General features: G+C 47.9%; 1 protein-coding gene across 1 annotated transcript; it reads left to right on the top strand.

Annotated features, from left to right (window-relative positions):
- Positions 1–1,971: 1,971 nt before the first annotated feature.
- LOC111827263 lies at positions 1,972–14,158 on the top strand. Its single transcript, XM_023759029.1, has 6 exons — positions 1,972–2,102; positions 10,067–10,323; positions 12,687–12,735; positions 12,998–13,101; positions 13,577–13,629; positions 13,907–14,158. The coding sequence occupies exons 2-6, from the start codon at positions 10,242–10,244 to the stop codon at positions 14,063–14,065; spliced, it is 447 nt and encodes a 148-aa protein (XP_023614797.1). The 5' UTR covers positions 1,972–2,102; positions 10,067–10,241; the 3' UTR covers positions 14,066–14,158.
- Positions 14,159–18,668: the final 4,510 nt, after the last annotated feature.

Here is an 18,668-nt window from a genome sequence, read left to right on the forward strand (position 1 = left end):
TGGCACTTGAATCTGTGGGTCTTACTGGGACTGGAGATATACATTTGGGAGATCTCAGCATATAGATAAAACAAGGATACTGGCCAAGAGCACCGAGGGAGTGTGCACGGGTGTAGAAGAGGAGAAGTCCCAGGGCTGGGCTCCAAAGCCCACAGGTGGGTGAAGGAGGAAGAATGAGCAGAGGAGGCCACAGAAGAGCTTGGTGGGATGCAGGCAACCATGTCACCTCCTCCAGGAGGCCTCCCCCAGCAGCCTAGATCTAAGGAGCCTCTACCCCACTTCCCAGTTTTTCTGGATCACGCTCCCTTGTCCATTTTGTTTGCAGGATGAGCACATCTGGAATTCTCTCTTACTGTTTTGCTATCTGTCTCCCCTCACTACACTGTGAGCTCTCAGAGCAGAGCTCTGGCATTTGGGATCATGGCCGGATCCCCAGCACTGACCATGCCTGACTCAGAGTAGCACTCGACAAATCCTTGTTGAATGAATGAGTGAATGAATGAAACAAACAATCCTGTACCACCACCCCCAATAAAGATGATGGCTCTATAATTTACCAAAATAAATCCTATATAATAAAGAGGCAATATGCAAATTGACCATCACACCAACACACAAGATGGCCGCCCCCATGTGGACACAAGATGGCCAGCAGGGGAGGGCAGTTAGGGGTGACCAGGCTGGAAAGGGAGGGAAGTTGGGGGGGACCAGGCTGGCAGGGAAGGGCAGTTAGGGGCAATCAGGCTGGCAGTGGAGGGCAGTTGGGGACAATCAGGCCAGCAGGGGAGCAGTTAGGTGTCAATCAGGCTGGCAGGCAGAAGCAGTTAGGAGCAATCAGGCAGGCAGGCAGGCGAACAGTTGGGAGCCAGCAGTCCTGGATTGTGAGAGGGATGTCCCAGATTGGAGAGGGTGCAGGCTGGGCTGAGGGACACAACTCCCCCACCCCCTGTGCACAAATTTTGTGCACCGGGCCTCTAGTAAATAAATAAATAAAAATAGTGCAGGCCTCCTATATCCTCCACTGACAACTTTCCCCATACATAGGGATGCCTTCAAGTTATATACTAAGTATGATTTTAAAAGCACCTCTCTTTCACCTGGTGTCATATGCTTGAAACTCCATCATTGTCCAGTCATACCCTAGAGCAGGGGTCCTCAAACTATGGCCCACGGGCCACATGTAAATACAAATATTGTATTTGTTCCCGTTTTGTTTTTTTACTTCAAAATAAGATATGTGCAGTGTGCATAGGAATTTGTTCATAGTTTTTTTTAAAACTATAGTCCAACCCTCCAACGGTCTGAGGGACAGTGAACTGGCCCCCTGTTTAAAAAGTTTGAGGACCCCTGCCCTAGAGTGAGGCCTTACCCTCTTAGCACAGTGCCTAGCACCTAGTAAGCACTCAATAAATATTAGGCATTCTTTTTTTAAAATACGTTTTTATTAATTTTTTAGAGAGAGAGGAAGGGGAGGGATAGAAAGATATAAACATCGATGAGAAACAGTCAATCGGCTGCCTCCTGCACACCCACTACAGGGGATCGAGCCCGCAACCCAGGGACAGCCCTGACGGGGAATTGAACCTGCGGCCTCTTGCTTCCTGGGTCGATGCTCAACTGCTGAGCTACACTGGCCACCAGCCAGGCAGGCAGGCATTCTTTTGATTATTATTTTATCTTTAAAAATGCAAATATCTTCGTGAAAGATGGCCCACTGAGTCATTAACTCCTTAATATGAATTTGTTCGTCAGCAGAAATAGCAAAGGAAGGACCTTAGGGTGGGCACAGGGGTGAGCTGCAGGAAAGGAAAAAGAATTTCCAAAAACTGCTAAGGAATCTAAAGCAAATCTCAACTTGTGGTTTTGCTGAGGCCCACGCCTGCACGGCAAAGATTGCTCTGCAAGCAGCATCAGCCATTGGCTTTTCACGTCGGGCTGAGTCTCCCTCTGAGCCCAGCCAGGCAGTGGAGGAAATGAAGAGGCTCTCAAGGGAGGGGCGAGGGAAAGAAGACTGGGTAGGGTGGGGTGCGGCCCTCAGGGAGAGCAGCTGCGTCTTCACCATGGATGGCTCCTTCTGCTGCTGCCGCTTGCCCAGGAGACAGGTAACCGGTTCCGTTAGGGCTGACACTTCGCTTTCTGTTTCTTGGCAACTGGTCTGGAATCGGGGCCCACCCAGCATAACGTGGGCTCTCTGTGGCCTGAAGGAATGAGAGGACAAGGTACCTCCTTCCCTCAGACTGCTTCCTAGGGTGCTGTCCAGCCCAACTTCCAGGTCAGAGGCACAATGTGACCATGGTTTATGCAGATGATGCGAAGGAAGATTTCCCCGTGGTTGGGGGGTGTCGAAGGCTTATAATAGGAAAAGGATTGAGCTACAGGTTTAGTGTCTTATGGTATCTAGTTTGGGAAACTACAGGCAAATGTATGTTGTTGGATAAAACTCCCCCCATCTGTCCTAGACCCCAAACTAGACAGTGAGCATCTTGAGGACAGGAACCATGCTCTAGTCTAGACTTTTTGGTCCCCCAAAACCTGGCACAGTGGTTGGCACCTAGGGATTTGTCTACGGTATACCTGTGTGGCCCAGCACTGTGAACGCTTGAAATGTGACTGGTTGAATTGAGATGTGCTGTAGGTGTAAATATATACTGATTTCAAAGACTTAGTAGGAAAAAAGAACATAAAGTAGCTGACTAGTAATTTTTATATTAGTACAAATTGAAATAATCATATTTTGGATATATTGGGTTAAATAAAATCTATTATTAATGTTACATGTTTCTTTACTTTCAAATGTGGCTCCTGGGACATTTTGAATGAGAACTGTGGCGTGCATTATATTTCTAGTGAACATCTCTGGTCTGTACCGCTCTGGCCTCCCTTCTCCCACCCTCTCTCACTTCCCTCACGTCTAATCAGACTAGCCATGCCCTTCTCCCTAAGCATTTAAAACCATCAGAATCTCTTATTGGCCAGAGTAGAGTCTCCTGTGTGTTTCATGTTTGTTGAGTCACTGATTACACCTTAGCCAAGGTGTTGCTCATGCCATTAATCTATAATCAAATTTGTTCTCAGATAAAGGAATTCAGGTGGCAGCAAGTAGGAGGGGACCAACTTTTATTAAGCACCAGGGCCACCAGCTTTGTAAATGTCATCTCCTTTAAATTTAGTTTCATGACAGCTCTGTGAGGCAGGCATGGTTTACTTTTTTTAGATAAAGAAATTGAGGCTCAGAGAGCTTTAATAACTTACCCAAGATCACCGGTCTAGGAAGAGGTGCAGAACTTGAACCCTGGTGTGCCTGGCTAAGGGGCAAGTTTCCCCCATCAGCTGCATGTGACTTCATTTTTGCATCATTTGAAATGAGTCCCCAGGGGTCCCCACTTATGTGTAGGTCCTGCTATGTCTGCACACAGAAGGGGCTCATTAAGGAGACCCGGGCGATTTATTCTTTATCACAGATTTCTAGGTTGTGGGAAGATTGAGCCCAGGGCCGGGTCTCAGAACAGCTGTTTGCATGCTAGTCCTGGCATGGCCCCTAGGTTAGCCAGGACCAGTAGCTTTCGCCTTCATAAAACAAAGAGGACCTTTACAACTTCGATCCCAAACCTGCTGGCTGGCGAAACAGAAGGAAGCTGCCCTTGTTGCTGAATCCCTAACGGGCTTCACCTGGAATTAGAGGAAATTTTTTTTCAACACCTCCAGAAACTGTTATTTCCTCATGTCCCCATTTCTGTTGAATGTGCTGAAAATGGAATTCCAGAGAAGGGAGTTCACATCATGTCGTGGGCAGGAAACCTCAAGTTCACTTTGCAGGATTTAGGAGGTGTTTGGTGCCCGCTCTCGGTTTCAGATGGTGCCTGTTCTGGGAATTTCCATCTGGTGTCATTGCTCTAATGACTAGAAATCCTCATTATCTGGTTAGCAGATCCAAGAGGAATGCCCGGTCTCTTCATAAGCCCACTTGTTAATGCCCCTGAAAAGCCCTTTTATAAGAGCAGCATCAAAGTGCCCCCCTCCCCCCCAAGAGCCTCTTTAAGGCCCTGACAGCCTCTCCCCTTTTCAAAGCTGAATGTATAGAAACCTGAAGTCCAGCCTGAGGCTCCTGCAGCTGCGGCTCTGATTAGCCGACAGGCAGTTTAGCGCCCTAAGTCCCACACCCCTCCCCAAACTCGGGCCTCACTCAAGCCTCTCCATTCAGTGCCCGCTAATTGCTGCTAAGAAGGCCTATAAAGATTAATTTTCCAAACGAGTTGCCATTTCTTGTTCTCAGTTTCTGGAGTGTGAATTTAAGTGTCCTCCAGTAGTTAGTGCTTCTAAATGAACTTCAGAGTGAATGGTGATTTTTATCTGTCCAACTTGGCAGAGCCATAAATTAATTCACTGCTAGTCTTTGCTGCCGCCTTGATGTTTAGAAAAAGGAGGCAGGGACTACATCCTTTATCTAAATCCCTTTGAACCTTGGCTCTTTGGTTCAAGGTGGGGTGGGGAAAAGGGACAGAAAGAACTGTAAGTAAGGATTTGAAACCCTTTTTTAAAGTGTGCTTATTAGCAGTGAGTGCCTATTGTTTAACGAGGACTAACTATTCAGGAGACTTGCCTAAACTAGCACTGCGTAGCTGAAAAAAAAAAAAAAAGGAGGGAAACATTTTATATGAACAAAAGTCCTATTAAGATACTTCTAGAAAACAAACTATTTTAAAGGTCTTTCAACATGTTCACAATGGAGTTATCAAGGTATTTGTGTTACCTTCCAATTAATTTTTTTTTTCTGTGAAAATCCATAAGAGAAAAACCATTGGAGGGTAACCTAACCTTGCAGGCAGCAGCTCTGAGGGGAAGAACAAGATAAAGATGTTTTTATGTTTTGCTAAAAAAGCTCTAAACCCGCCTAAAAGACCATGGCCTCCAGAAACGGGGGCTACATCGGAAAAAACAAAGGCAAACGTGACCTTAATCTGAACACGGCTGTAAGGACATGTCATCACCCCAGGGAGCAGTGTGGCACTTTCAGAAACCGCTGAGGCAAATTCATGTGCACTTTTAACTGGGTCAAGAGCCCTTCAAGGCAGGGAGCACACAGTAGGCACTCAATAAGTGCTGAATAAACAGGACGTGCTGAGGAGCCAGCTCTTTGCTCACTTGCCACTCTGATTGGTCCTGAAGCATCTGGAAGGGCCCTGTGTCCCCTGAAGCTTCCAGGAAAGGAGGGGCGCACACGTGCCCATCCAGGGGTCAACAGAACCATCGGAGACAATGGCAAACATCCCTTCCTAAGGGCAAGGCACCATCCCTGATGGACCTAAGGCTCCTGAGGGAGCAGGGCTGGCCGTTCTGCCCCAGGATGTGCCAGCAGGGAAATGAAGATGAGGGAGGGAGTGGGGAGAGGAGAGCCCTGGAAGGGGGAGCACTTTCACTGCAGCCAATGGAACTGAAGGGCCTGGGCAGAAGGTGTCAGAGGACCATGGTGGATGTTGGATGCCAACATCTGGATGATCCAGCAAGTCCTTCCTACTGTGGAGAACGGCTACAGTGTTTGCACAGGTTCAAGTCTCGGACTAATGAGAGGGCACAGTCCTCTCACGGCCACGTGCAAGTCCCAGCTTGGAGGGCAGAGCCCTCCCAGCACAATTATATCAACAGCTGTAGTTGTAAGCTTGAACCTATGGTCCAAACACGTGGCCCCACGTGCCTGAGTGATGTGGGCTTGATAGAGTTCAGATGCATGTAATTGAGTAGATTCGAAACCCATGAGACTGTTGTAAACATCTTGACCACGCCCTTACTTTGCCTCTTGGAATCTGCTATAAAATAAAGACACGGCTTGTAGTCCGTGGCGCTGTCTCTCCATCAGAGAGGGCAGCGTCCCACCGAGACCCAGCTTTCATTCTCTTCTCTGTCTTTTCTCAATCCTTCACCGCCCCCACTCGGGCTCACTGAACCTGGCTGAGCTGGCACGGCACATAGGCGCCCAATCTGGGGCTGAGTATGCCATGGCCGTGCCAGCCCGCCACATCCTACAAATGGCATAAAAAGTCCAAGGAAAACTGGCTGGAATGTCCAGCGGTGAGGAGGGAGCAGGGCAGACAGGAGAGAGAACGGCAGGAGCAGCCGGGACTAGAACCCCAAGTCTTTGCTCCAGGCAGTGGGCTCTGGCAGGCTCTTTCTTTGCCCTGGTCCCTCTCACTTTATACCTATATCCATTTAATATCTACTCTGCACAGGGCGTTGCTAAATACAAAGTGACTGTAACGAGGCTCAGGCTCGGGGTGCACGGGATTAAGGTGACATGGACTGACATGTGTTTTAAAATAGAATCCCAGGAAAGTGGAGACAGTCTCACCCTTGCCCATCACGTAACGTATCAAAACAGAGTCATGGCAAAAGGACAGGTTCCTGCAAAGCTGCTTCACTGACCTACATTCCAAGTAGCAAATGTCACTAGAAAGAGGTCAGAGCAGCAAGACAAATTGTGAGATTTGTTAGACGCAAGAATGAATGTTCTGCAAATAGAAGGGAGCATTTAGGATGGGAAAAAGAAGTTTTACTCTCATGTGATTTTTTTTTTTCTTCTGGGTTCGCAGGCAGCTTCAGTTGTGCCCAGGGTGCCTTTGGGCAATTTCATTGCCTCTGATCACTGACATTCTGTCGTTACCTGCCTCTTGTTGATCGACAATATGGTGTAAAGATTTTCCCTGTCAGGAAATTTGTTTACTGACATTTTAAACAACCTCCTTGGCTATTCCAAACATTGATGCGGCCCTTATCGCTACAAAGTGCTCCTGAGTACATGCATAGGAAATGGAGGAAAGTCTAAGGCAGCGGTTCTCAACCTGTGGGTCGCGACCCCTTTGGCGGTCGAACGACCCCTTCACAGGGGTCGCCTAAGACCATCGAAAACACATATATAATTACATATTGTTTTGGTGATTAATCACTATGCTTTAATTATGTTCAATTTGTAACAATGAAATTGGGGGTCACCACAACATGAGGAACTGTATTAAAGGGTCATGGCATTAGGAAGGTTGAGAACCGCTGGTCTAAGGGATCATGAGACCTGTGTCTGTGTCCTCACGCTATTTGCTGTGATTTTGGGCAATTCACTCACCACTCCCTAGGACAGTGATGGCGAACCTATGACATGCGTGTCAGAGGGGACACTTTGTTAAATGGCATTTAAATATAGAAAATAAATATCAAAAATATAAATCTTTGTTTTACTATGGTTGCAAATACCAAATTGTTTTACTATGGTTGCAAAGATCAAAAAATTTCTATATGTGACACGGCACCAGAGTTACGTTAGGGTTTTTCAAAATGCTCTAGGAAGTCTCAGTCGCCTCATCTACAAATGGGGCTAAGTACACCTAACCCTTCCGACTGCTACCTGGAGGCCACAGGAGACGTCCCCAGTTCTAAGCAGTGAATGAAATTAGGAGATAGTATGAGAGTGGAAGGGAAGGGGGGAGTGGAGAGAGAGACATTGATGTGAGGAGTGGAGAGAGAGACATTGATGTGAGAGAGACACATCAATTGGTTGCCTCCTGCATGTGCCCTGACCAGGGCCCGGGATCAGACCTGCAACCCAAGTATGTCTCTTTGACCGGGAATTGAACCCTCGACCCTCGGTCGCAGGCCGATGCTCTAACCAACCATTGAGCCAAACCGGCCAAGGCAAAATATGCTTTCTTAAAAAATTGTATTATGTTTTCCAAACCGAATGAGGTATACGTGCAGTAATTCTGCTGAAATTGGGGTCCGTTCCTGTGAAGTCACCTGTGGACAGTTGTTAGGGTCACTTGTCCACCGGTGATCTCTTCTGAAGGAGCCCAAGAGGCGGACGATCTGCTTTCCTTAGGACGCCGAATGTGAAGGCAGCTGGTTGAGGCAAAGAAGCCACCGTGAAAACTGAAAACATAAGGTGCTCTTTAAAGCAACCTCTAGCCAGTCAATGACTCCATTATATACCTCAAGAGGTTTCTAAACACAGTGTTTCTATTTTGAGAAATGACATTTCGCAAAAACAACCAGAAAAACATTTAAAGTCCCAGAAACGGTGAGAATATTTACTTCAGAGGAAGCGAGGAGGAAGCTTACTTAAACATCTCCCTCCCCTCCACTCCTGATGGCCCTGCTTGATTACAGCCGTGCGTGCGTCTGTGTGGCCAGCCTGGGGAAAAGGGGATCTAATCTTTCATTCACTCATGAAGCAGTTACTGTGGCCTGCTACGTTCCAGGCACTGGCCTGCGTGCTGGGAAGATAAGTCACATCAGACGTGATCTTGGTCCACACAGGGCTCTTGAAGTCCAGTTTGTGAACTGTCTTTCTTGGCCCCTGGGTTCCCAGGGTTCTGCCCCTCCTCCTTGCCACCATCCATGGTGACAGCTCCCTTTCATGTTCAGGTGCCCAGCGCTTCTTCTTTTATCAATGGTTTCAGATGTTCATTCAGGGGGAGAGAACTGCATGTTCCAAGTGCCGTGTGTGTGTCCATATGTCTCTGTGTGTCTGTGTTTGCTCATGTAGGCATAAGGCATACATAAATTGGAAATGCGATTGCTTTCAGAGAGGGGAACTGGCTGGATGGCGTGAAGGGTGGGAAAGCCTCTATCATTTCATACCTTTTACATTTCTGAACGATAGGAATGTTACCGAAAAAAACAAAAACTTGTAGAAGCCCCAAACTGAAAAAAATTATGATATCCCCTTCTCCTTCCAAAATTAAAAATAAAAACAATTCCTAACCCTGATCATCCCCAAAAGTGTTCTTCGTATTCCTTGAGGAATAGTAGGATTATTCGGAGGAATGTACGATGGATAAGGTGGCCAGTGCAAAGGGGACACTAGAAGGAGGCAATGAGGTGCATTTGGGAAAAGAACCAGTCATGTTTGTCATCGTGCCTTCTTCTTCTTCTCACTCTCTCCTCGCTTCACAAATGGGGAAACTGGGTCCAGGTAGGCTGAGTGAGTTATCACGCCAGCAGGGCTCCTGTCAGGGGGGATTTCCCACTGCTCCCCCAGATCTCTTTGGGGGGTGAGGTAGGGAGTTGGGGACCAGAGAGTGCCAGATACTCTTTCATTTGATCTCAAATACAACTCTCTCCTTGCCTCCCACCTGAAGTGGAGGCTGCAGGCCATGGCAGGCTGTAAGGCTTGGGTCTGCATCTTTCCCACTCTCTTTCCCAGGCCACCCACACCCCCAGGCAGGGCACCTCCTCCAGGCTCCTCCAGGACATTGCTCTAGGTGTTTGGTAGGCACAGCTCCTCTTTCTCCAGAATTGGTGTTGCCCGGGTCAATTTTCCTACATTATTATAAAATTTGGTTGGTTCAGAGTGACTTTGGGCTGTTTCTAATCAACTTCTCCTGCAGGGGTAAAGATTTGCCCACAACTAAGGGATTCAAAAGTCTGTGGAGGAGGTTCGCCATGATCTAACAGAGGTTGAGTGGCCCCTGTCAGGGTGCTGTAAAGGAGTTTTTGGCATTCATTCATTCATTCATTTATCCAACACACATATATCAAACCTATTCATGGCATGAGGCACTGTTCTAGGCCCTGGGATAGAGTGATGACTTAAACAGATAGGCACCGTTCTTGTGGAACTTACATTCTTGTGAAGAGAGTCTGACAATAATAAAGTAAACGAACAAATGATCGAGGTGTATTCATATACTAATAGATCAGAGGGTCATCTGGCAGAGAGGTGGAGGGTGGGGGGTGACTTTAGACCACGTGCTTCGGCAAGGCCTAGCTCAGTGGTTCTCAACCTTCTGGCCCTTTAAATACAGTTCCTCATGTTGTGACCCAACCATAAAATTATTTTCGTTGCTACTTCATAACTGTAATGTTGCTACTGTTATGAATCGTAATGTAAATATCTGATATGCAGGATGGTCTTAGGCGACCCCTGTGAAAGGGTCGTTCGACCACCAAAGGGGTCGCGACCCACAGGTTGAGAACCGCTGGCCTAGCTGAAGATGCCTTCCTTGAGCGAGGATGCTATCTCAATGCCTTTGGAGGCCCTCCCCTCCAGTGGTGAGATGCTAACATTGTCCCCATCCAACAGGTTCCTGTGAAGAAATAGAGATGAAGGAAAAGAGGGGTGCCAGTTTCTTGGGGTCCTGTGTCTGCCAACTGCTGCAAAACACCTCTGAGGAATTCTGCTTCCAGTGAAAGGGAACCACCTGTCCCAGGAGCCTCAGGACCTGGGACGAGAACCCCCTGAGTGGAATCTTGTCGAAATGAATTGGACCAACTCTAGGTTCCAGGACTCCAGAGGCAGCAACGCCTCCCTGGATAACCTCACAGCATTGCTCTGCTTGGGTAAGACCAGCTGAAAATGGGCAAAGTGGCTATTACTTACTGTTAAATAATAATTTGAACATTTAGGTCTTAAAGAACCCTGCGATGTAGGTATTCATGCTCTGTCCATCTCACAGATGAAGAAAACGAGGCTCAGAATGGTTAAGTGACTGTCCTAAGATCACACGGTTAGGAAGTGCCTATGATCCATGTCACTGGACTCTAATCTCAGGTTCTTTCATGACATCATCCTCCACGCTATTCCCCTCACCCCCTCTGACTCTCCCCTGCCCTCCCAGGATGTGTCCTTGTCTTTCTGTCCGCAGATAGACACCCTCATGCTGTCTGTCCTTCTTGCTGGTAACAGGTGTGCCCTACCCCAGTCAATCCCAGCTGGTGCCCCAGGCTCCCCTCTCATTGCTCCAGACTTACATGTGACATCTCACCCCACCCCACTCCCCCACACATCAAGCCCTGTGACTTGGTACCTCATCTTGGGTGTCAGTGCTGTGGGCAGTGGGTTGATCTGGTTTCCAAGGTCCCTCCCTACCCCTCACCCAGAAGGTGGGCAGGAGCTGACAAAGAGAAATGTCGTGAGGTCAGCCAACTTACTCAGAAGGGGGACAGGAAAGAGGCAGAGAGGAAGTGCGCCAGTGGGTGCCTGACACAATGCCGTTTGGCCTTGGTGCCGCAGGAGGCTGTGGTTCTTGCTGCTCCCACCCCTGAAGGCTATTTCTTGGCAGATTGCCCTAGGGATCCCGTGGGGCAAAAGTAGGTTTACAGTTGTTAGAACTCGAAACAGTTTATTCTTGTATGATTATTTATTAACTGTTGTATTATTTTCTACATGAACAACTGTCAAACTGCTTTGGTTCCCTTCACCCCACCTTGGCAGCAATCTTGGCTTTTGGATGTCTGAGTAGCAGGTCCCCAAACATGGGTTTGGAGAGGTGCTGCCTGCTCTGAGGGGTTGAATCATTCAGCTCCATGCTCTGGGGGAAGAAACAGGAAGAGGCCTGAGTGCGAGGGGAGAGAGCATTGGGGTTGGAGTTGAAAACATGGACTCAGGTCCTGGATTCAGCACTTACCTGGGGCAAGTGGCTTACCCTAAGTGTCCTCACCTGTACAGCAGGAGAGTTTGGCTAGATATGTTTTAAGATTCCTTCTAACTCTAAAAATCCAGGGATAGATGTGGCTGGAGAGGGGATGAGTTTGGGGTCTCCATCCCTTGAAGAAGGAGAAGTTTTTTTCAAAGTATGAATAATAGAACCCCACCACCACCAGAGCATGGACAGGCTCTCACCCCTGCCACCTCTACCTAGTCCAGTCCAACTGGCTGATGTCCTGACCCTTCCCACCCCTCACATGCCCTTCCCAGGGCACCAAAGAACTCCACCATCCTGGTTTTCTTTTCTCTGGACATCCTGTCATATACGGAAACCTTGAACCCTTTGTAAGAATAATAGAACTCAGGGGTAAAATGATCACACAAAGGCAGCACCGTGTCGTGTGCTTAAAGACACAATTTTAGTCAGAGAGAAGGGAGTTCAAGTCCAAACTCAGCCACTTTCTACCTCTATGACCCTGAGCTTGTTTCTTTACTGTAAGATGGGAATAATAATTGTTCCTATCTCATTGAAGTTTAAATGAAATAATGTGCCCTGCATTTATTAAGTCCCCAATAAAGATCCATGTAGATCAGTAATGGCGAACCTTTTGAGCTCGGAGTGTCAGCATTTTGAAAAACCCTAACTTAACTCTGGTGCCGTGTCACATCTAGAAATTTTTTTATCTTTGCAACCATAGTAAAACAAAGACTTCTATTTTTGATATTTATTTTATATATTTAAATGCCATTTAACAAAGAAAAATCAACCAAAAAAATGAGTTCGCGTGTCACCTCTGACACGCGTGTCATAGGTTCGCCATCACTGACGTAGATCCTGTACAGCTCATTTGCATGCGTGTTGTCTTAGTTCCAGCTGCTGTAACAAATTACTGTAGACTGGGTGACTTATAAACAACAGAAATTTATCTCTCATAGTTCTGGATGCTGGTAAGTTCAAGATCAAGGCACTGGCACATTCGGTCTGGTGAGAGCCCGATTCCTGGTTCCTAGACAGCTATCTTGCACTGTGTCCTGATGGGTAGGAGGGGTGAGGGGGCTCTCCAGGGACACTTCTATAAGGGCACTAATCCATTCGTGAGAGCCACACCCTCATGAGCTAATCATCTCCAAAAGGCCCCCACCTCCTAAAACCATCACATTAGGGAGTGGGTTTTAAAATATGGGTTTTGGCAGGACACAAACATTCAGTATAGAGCGTGTGTGTAAAAATTACTCTCAAATCTCCTTCTCTTTTCCTCCCTGTCCCTTTTTGCAGAGAACATCACCACCCTGAAGCCAGAGACTACACCTGAAGGACGTAGCAGGTGGGCGCAGGAAGGGCTGGCCCTAAGGGGGAGTATTGAGGGTTTTGGAGAAAGGGTCTTCTTGGCCTGGTGTGAATGGGACCATGGCCAGGGAGACTGGGGCAGAGAAAAGAGGCTCAAAATGGAGGCAGCAGATGGAAGCCCAGAGGTAGGAGAGCTCCTACCGGAGAGGGGAGGCCCCAGGGCGATTTTGTGAATGGTCACCACCAAAGCCAGACAGGGCAGCTGGGATGTCCTCCTTTCTCTTATTTGCTCTCCTCAGCTTCAGCACAGCAGAAGTTGTTTCTGGCTCCATTGGTGTCGTGGTCCTCATCTTGCTCCTAGTGGGTCTCTTGTCCCTGGCCCTGAAGAAATGGAGGCGTGAGAGTGAGTCCAACGAGTTGGCCCAAGAACTGGAAATGTGGAAAGGGGGGAAACTGGGGCTGGAGATGGGGGTGTCTTTCCTGTGGGGCAGCTTTGGGAAAGAGGAAGAGTGGGTAAGCTCTGGGGTCTGTTCTCTGGAGTTGCCATGGATTCTGCATGTAGCAATAAGATTTATTTATGATACAAATTCCTTATGCTGAAAGCCCTATATAACCAATCTGCATATATACTTATTTTTATACGCATCAACTAAAAGAACTGTTGATGCCAAATAATCTCATCTAAATAATAACCAACATTATAGCGTACCAATACTCCCTCTTTCTCTTTCTGGGCATTTAGCTCAGTCTCAGAGGCACAATGGGTGGAACATAGTGGATTTTGAACTTCAAAGTTCAACCCTAAGTCCAGCAATTGATCAAGTAAAGGTAGTTACTGCTCCAGCTCAGGCTGACTCTGAGTTTATTAATTTTTCTAGGACTTTTTAAGAAACAACTGAGGCATCAGACCAACTTTCTCCACAAATCCTTGGTAAGGAAAGAGTTGAGTCATATCTAGATGATTTCATCTCCCAGTCAGCTCCTCCATGATTTCATGCTCTTTCCTAAATGGATCTCATATGGAAGTGGGGGTGAGGCAAAGAACAGCTTTAAAAGGAATGTTTTTGAAAACTGAGCAGGATCTAGGGCTTGTTCAGCAAGAACCCAATGTTCCACTTCCTGTCCCGTAGGGAGCCCAGTAGTAAGTCTTGTCTCTGGAAGTCCTTTGTGCCCAGCCACCTGACTCTAACGGGGTCCTATCTCTAAAGGACCTTTCCTGCCACGCTGATGCCATATATTCCAACGTGATCCACCTGGCCCCCTGCAAAGAGGATGACTTCGCTGTCTATGCCAACATGCCCCCTTTTGATCGCTCCAGGAGGACATCGCCAGACCAAGTGGAATATGCCTCCATTGTATTCAGATGATGGGAAGCCAATGAGATGCTTCAGCGTGGAGAGTCAGATCTGTGCCCCAGCTGGATCCTGATACAGCTTTTGCATTAGGTGTGTGTGTGTGCGTGCGCGCTTAAGAAATGCATAAAACATATTCTGATGGAGGGAAATGTGTATTCTTCTTATTTATTGGAAACAAAGTAAAATTCTATGGGAAAGAAGTGACATAAAAGACAAGGGACATATCTTTCCCAACTACCCATAGCCCCAGGTCCCTGAGAGGGACAGGCCAACACGGGAGTCCTTCCTAGCTCTTGCCCCTCCCGAGGTTAGGGCTGAGAAGGGAGTTCATGCTATTCAGGGCCCAGCTTCTGGATTTTGCCTCTCCTGCTCTGCCCTGTAGGGAATTAGCACCCTGTAGGAGTTCATTATGAGCATGCTCATGACTGTGGAGACTGAATGGCTGACACTCCTGGGTGTCTGGACAATATACCAAGGGTGGGGGGCTGCTTTACTGAGGGAGTGAGACTTGGTGAGCTCCCACAAAGAATGAGCTCCCACCTGGGAAAGGAGCTGGGGAAGGAGGAACTGGTGGAATTGGGCTACATGTCACCACTGACCAGGCACAGCTCCCAGGGGAACTTTGGAAGATGTCTAAACTTTGCAATTGATCCACTCCTGCTTCCCTTCATTTAAATCCTTTATTAAATACCACCATGATCTAGACCAGGGGTGGGCAAACTTTTTGACTCGAGGGCCACAATGGGTTCTTAAACTGGACCGGAGGGCCGGAACAAAAGCATGGATGGAGTGTTTGTGTGAACTAATATAAATTCAAAGTAAACATCATTACATAAAAGGGTATGGTCTTTTTTTTTTTTTTTAGTTTTATTCATTTCAAACGGGCCGGATCCGGCCCGCGGGCCGTAGTTTGCCCACGGCTGATCTAGACTCTGGGACTATAATAGTGAATCCAACAGACAAATCTTTGTCCTCCTGGAGCTTCCTGTCTAGGAGGGGAAGACGGGCAATGGACAAATAAACAGGCAAATACATAGGCTGCCAGATGGTGGCATGTGCTATGGCAAAAACTAAAGCCAGGCCTAGCAGGTATGGCCTACCAGGTGGGAGTGAGTTGCTATTAGATGGTCAGGGAAGGTCATGGTCAGGGAAGGAAGTGAGAGAGTGATACCTGGGGATCCATGGGAAGAGCATTCAGGTGGAAGGCGCAGCAGGTGCGAAGGCCCTGAGGTGGAGTGAGCCTTACATGGTCCAAGAACAGCAAGGAGATACGTGTGCCTGGAATGGGGGGTGGGGGGCATAGGAGACGAGATCTGTGCAGCAAATCAGCTCCAGAGTTTGGGAACCAGTGATCCAAGGCAGTGTTTCTCACAGCATTGTCTGTGGAACATTAGTACAGAGCCCTCTGGTCCTTTGGGGATCGTGCCTTTGCTTGTACCACTCTCTGTCACTCTCGGATTTCTCCCTCATTCACAGAAGCTAGATTCCTGGTCTCCACTCCACCCGAATCCTGTCATCACCCAAGCGATTTCAGTGACAGCGGAGACAGACAATCCTCCCTCCCTCTGGACTCAAAGTTCCCCAAAGTGTGTTCTTCTAGTTCTGGGAGATGTTAATGGGCATTGGGATGGAGAGAGGAAAGGAGATCTATGACCAAATAAGTTTGGGAAATAATAAACAGAGTAATGGAGAAAAGATAAATCATCTTTCACTTACAGCCAGAGCTGATGGAAGCCATTACCAATAAGAAAACACACCCCTCACTCCATCCTCTTATAGGGATGGCGAGGGGAGAAGGTGGGAAGGAAACGGGACAATTTCCAAGCCTCTGCCACGTTTACTGGGTTGATAAAGGGTATATCCCGGCATAGAGAGGCTTTGTTGTAGCAGAGATGTATGGTGATCATGCGCCCTGGTTTTCTGGGGACTTTCCTGGTGGATGCCCGTTGTTCCCCCAAAATATTAGGTCCCCTTTCACTCTCAAAAGTGTCATAGTTTGAAGGATAAATTATGTAGTCACCTGCTGACAAGGCTTCGAAAGTGCAAAAGTAGGTCCAAGAGATCAAACAAGGAAGGGAAAGCGAAGTTATTGTGTACAATAAAGTGAGGAGAAGGGAGCTGGGTGCGAGGGGGGGGGGGTTGGACGAATCACAAGGTAGGGAGACAATGAGGAAAGTTTCTAAGGAACAGGGGGCTAAAAGCACAGAAAGACGTCCTCGGCTATGAACCTCTGCAGTGCCGGAGCAGGTGTTCAGGGGAAGGGGAAATCATGCAAAGGCAACTGAAACCCACAGCTTGGTCCGCACAGAGCAGAAATGAGGGGGAAGTGGGAAGAGGGGCGATATGAATAAGTTGGACAATTCAGCTGGAGGCTGAACTCAGAGCCAGAAGTGACTACAAGATCGCAAGCCCTCCGGACATGCTCAGAAATTCCAAGGTGGGCGCCAGAGTTTCCAAATAGCCCGTAGTCCAGAGATGGAGCCCTGTGCTTCCATCTTCATGGACAGGTTGACCTAGTCCAGTGATGGCGAACCTATGACATGCGTGTCAGAGGTGACACGCGAACTCATTTTTTTGGTTGATTTTTCTTTGTTAAATGGCATTTAAATATATAAAATAAATATCAAAAATATAAGTCTTTGTTTTACTATGGTTGCAAATATCAAAAAATTTCTATATGTGACACGGCACCAGAGTTAAGTTAGGGTTTTTCAAAATGCTGACACGCCGAGCTCAAAAGGTTTTGCCATTACTGACCTGGGCATAAGTCTGGGTTGTAACATTTAAACAGGTGTCTTTCTTGCAAGATTTCTCAGATCCTTCCGATCGAATGCACTTAGGGAATGGACATCTATTCATTGTTCTTCCGCCTCCTTTTATCTCCCCTCAGAGCATCTCATAGGACAGGAGGTGATCCTTGAAATGCCCAGTGGGAAGAGCTTGTTTAGGGGCAACTGCCCAGGTGGCACTGTTACCAGGGGACCCCAGCGACCAGGCTAACTCTGCTTCTTCTCGAGGGGAAGGGGTGGAGTAGCCATTAGGTGACCATGTGGGCAAATGGGGTAGCTGGGCCCAGCCTGAAGCCAGGACACCCCTCTACTGGCCTTGATTTGTGCCCAACAGTCCTGAATTCTTGGGGAAGGTAGCAAATGACATCTCTCTAGGGCAGCGGCTCTCAGCTGAGGGCAATTTTGCTTTCCCTCCCAGGGGGCATTTGAAAATATCTTTGATTGTCACAACAGGGTGGGGCTATTGGCAGCTAGTGGGTGGAGGCCAGAGATGCTATTAAACTTGCTACAGTGCACTCGCTCCTCCTCCCCAGTTACCCTGCATACAATTCAAAGTGCTGCTGTTGAGAAACTCCGCCCAAGGGTCTTCCTGGAGCTCCTGTGAGTCTGCCCTGGGGCTGGCTCCGGACTGAAGGGTCCCAGGTTCCATTCCGGTCAAGGGCACATGCCCGGGTTGTGGGCTCGATCCCCATTAGAGGGTGTTTAGGAGGCAGCCAAATCAATGATTCCCTCTCATCATTGATGTTTCTTTCTCTCCCTCTCTCTTCCTCTCTGAAATCAATGAAATTATATTTAAGAAAAAGAAATCTCAGCCCTAGAAGAAGGGGTGACCCACCCTCCTGATTTGCCTGAGATGTCCCGGTTTCTATCGGGAGCTCTAGGTTCCAGGGAACTCGGGTCTGGGCTGTTAGCCTCTAAGACTCTCCAATACTGTTAGCCTTTGTGGTTTTGGAGCTGCCCTTCTCAGTCAGGATGGGGGAATTCTGGACATTTATTTCCAGTGAAAGCCCAGAGGGAAGTCAGCTGTATGCTCCAAGGAGGCCCAGGTCTCGGGCACAAATTCTACCAGCTCATCATCAAAAGAAGTTGCCCACAACCCTAGCCGGATGGGTAGGTGCCTTCCTCTCCTTGCCAGCCCCCTGCACCCATGGCTCCTGCTTCCATCATGCTCAGAGCATCTTGCTGAAGGAGTGAATGGGTGCTGCTCTTCCAGAAGATTCTTGGGAAATTCTGATAAGTAGGCTGAGGTGCTTCTCGACATTTGGCCAAATGGCAGTTATTTCTCCCGGGAAAGCATAATTCTGCAAGGCTCTGAGCATCCCCAAAGGAAAGGTATGTGTTTTAACAATGGCAGAGACTTGGAGCACGAAACACTTTAAGTCCTGAGAGAACTCTCTGTGTGACTGGGAATGAGGCTCACTTGCTCTCTGAACGTCCCCATCAGAGGCTAGAAAAGGCTAGATTCTCAGTGCCCAGCAGGGAAGAGTGCTTTATTATGGACATTATTTAGAATGACTGGTTCATCCCACATAATAAAAGCATAGTATGCAAATTGTCCCCTGGACAGGGAGGTCATCCAGGAGTTTGATTAGGGGGCAGGGCCAGCCGGGGGAAGGGAGGGAGGCCCCAGCTGGCAGCCAGCAGCCTCTAGGGACCCTACCAGTGCACAAATTTTGTGCACTGGGCCTCTAGTGGTGATAATAAAAAGCAGACTGCCTTTATTTGGTTTTCTTATTTTAAATCCTCTACAGACAATGCACCCCTTCCAAGGAGCACTGGGAGCTCCCACTGCCACTTGCCTACCCCCCTTCTTCTCTACCTTCCCA

This window comes from Myotis lucifugus, unplaced genomic scaffold, assembly GCF_000147115.1.
Source record: "Myotis lucifugus unplaced genomic scaffold, Myoluc2.0 scaffold_145, whole genome shotgun sequence".
In the NCBI taxonomy this organism is placed as follows: domain Eukaryota; kingdom Metazoa; phylum Chordata; class Mammalia; order Chiroptera; family Vespertilionidae; genus Myotis; species Myotis lucifugus.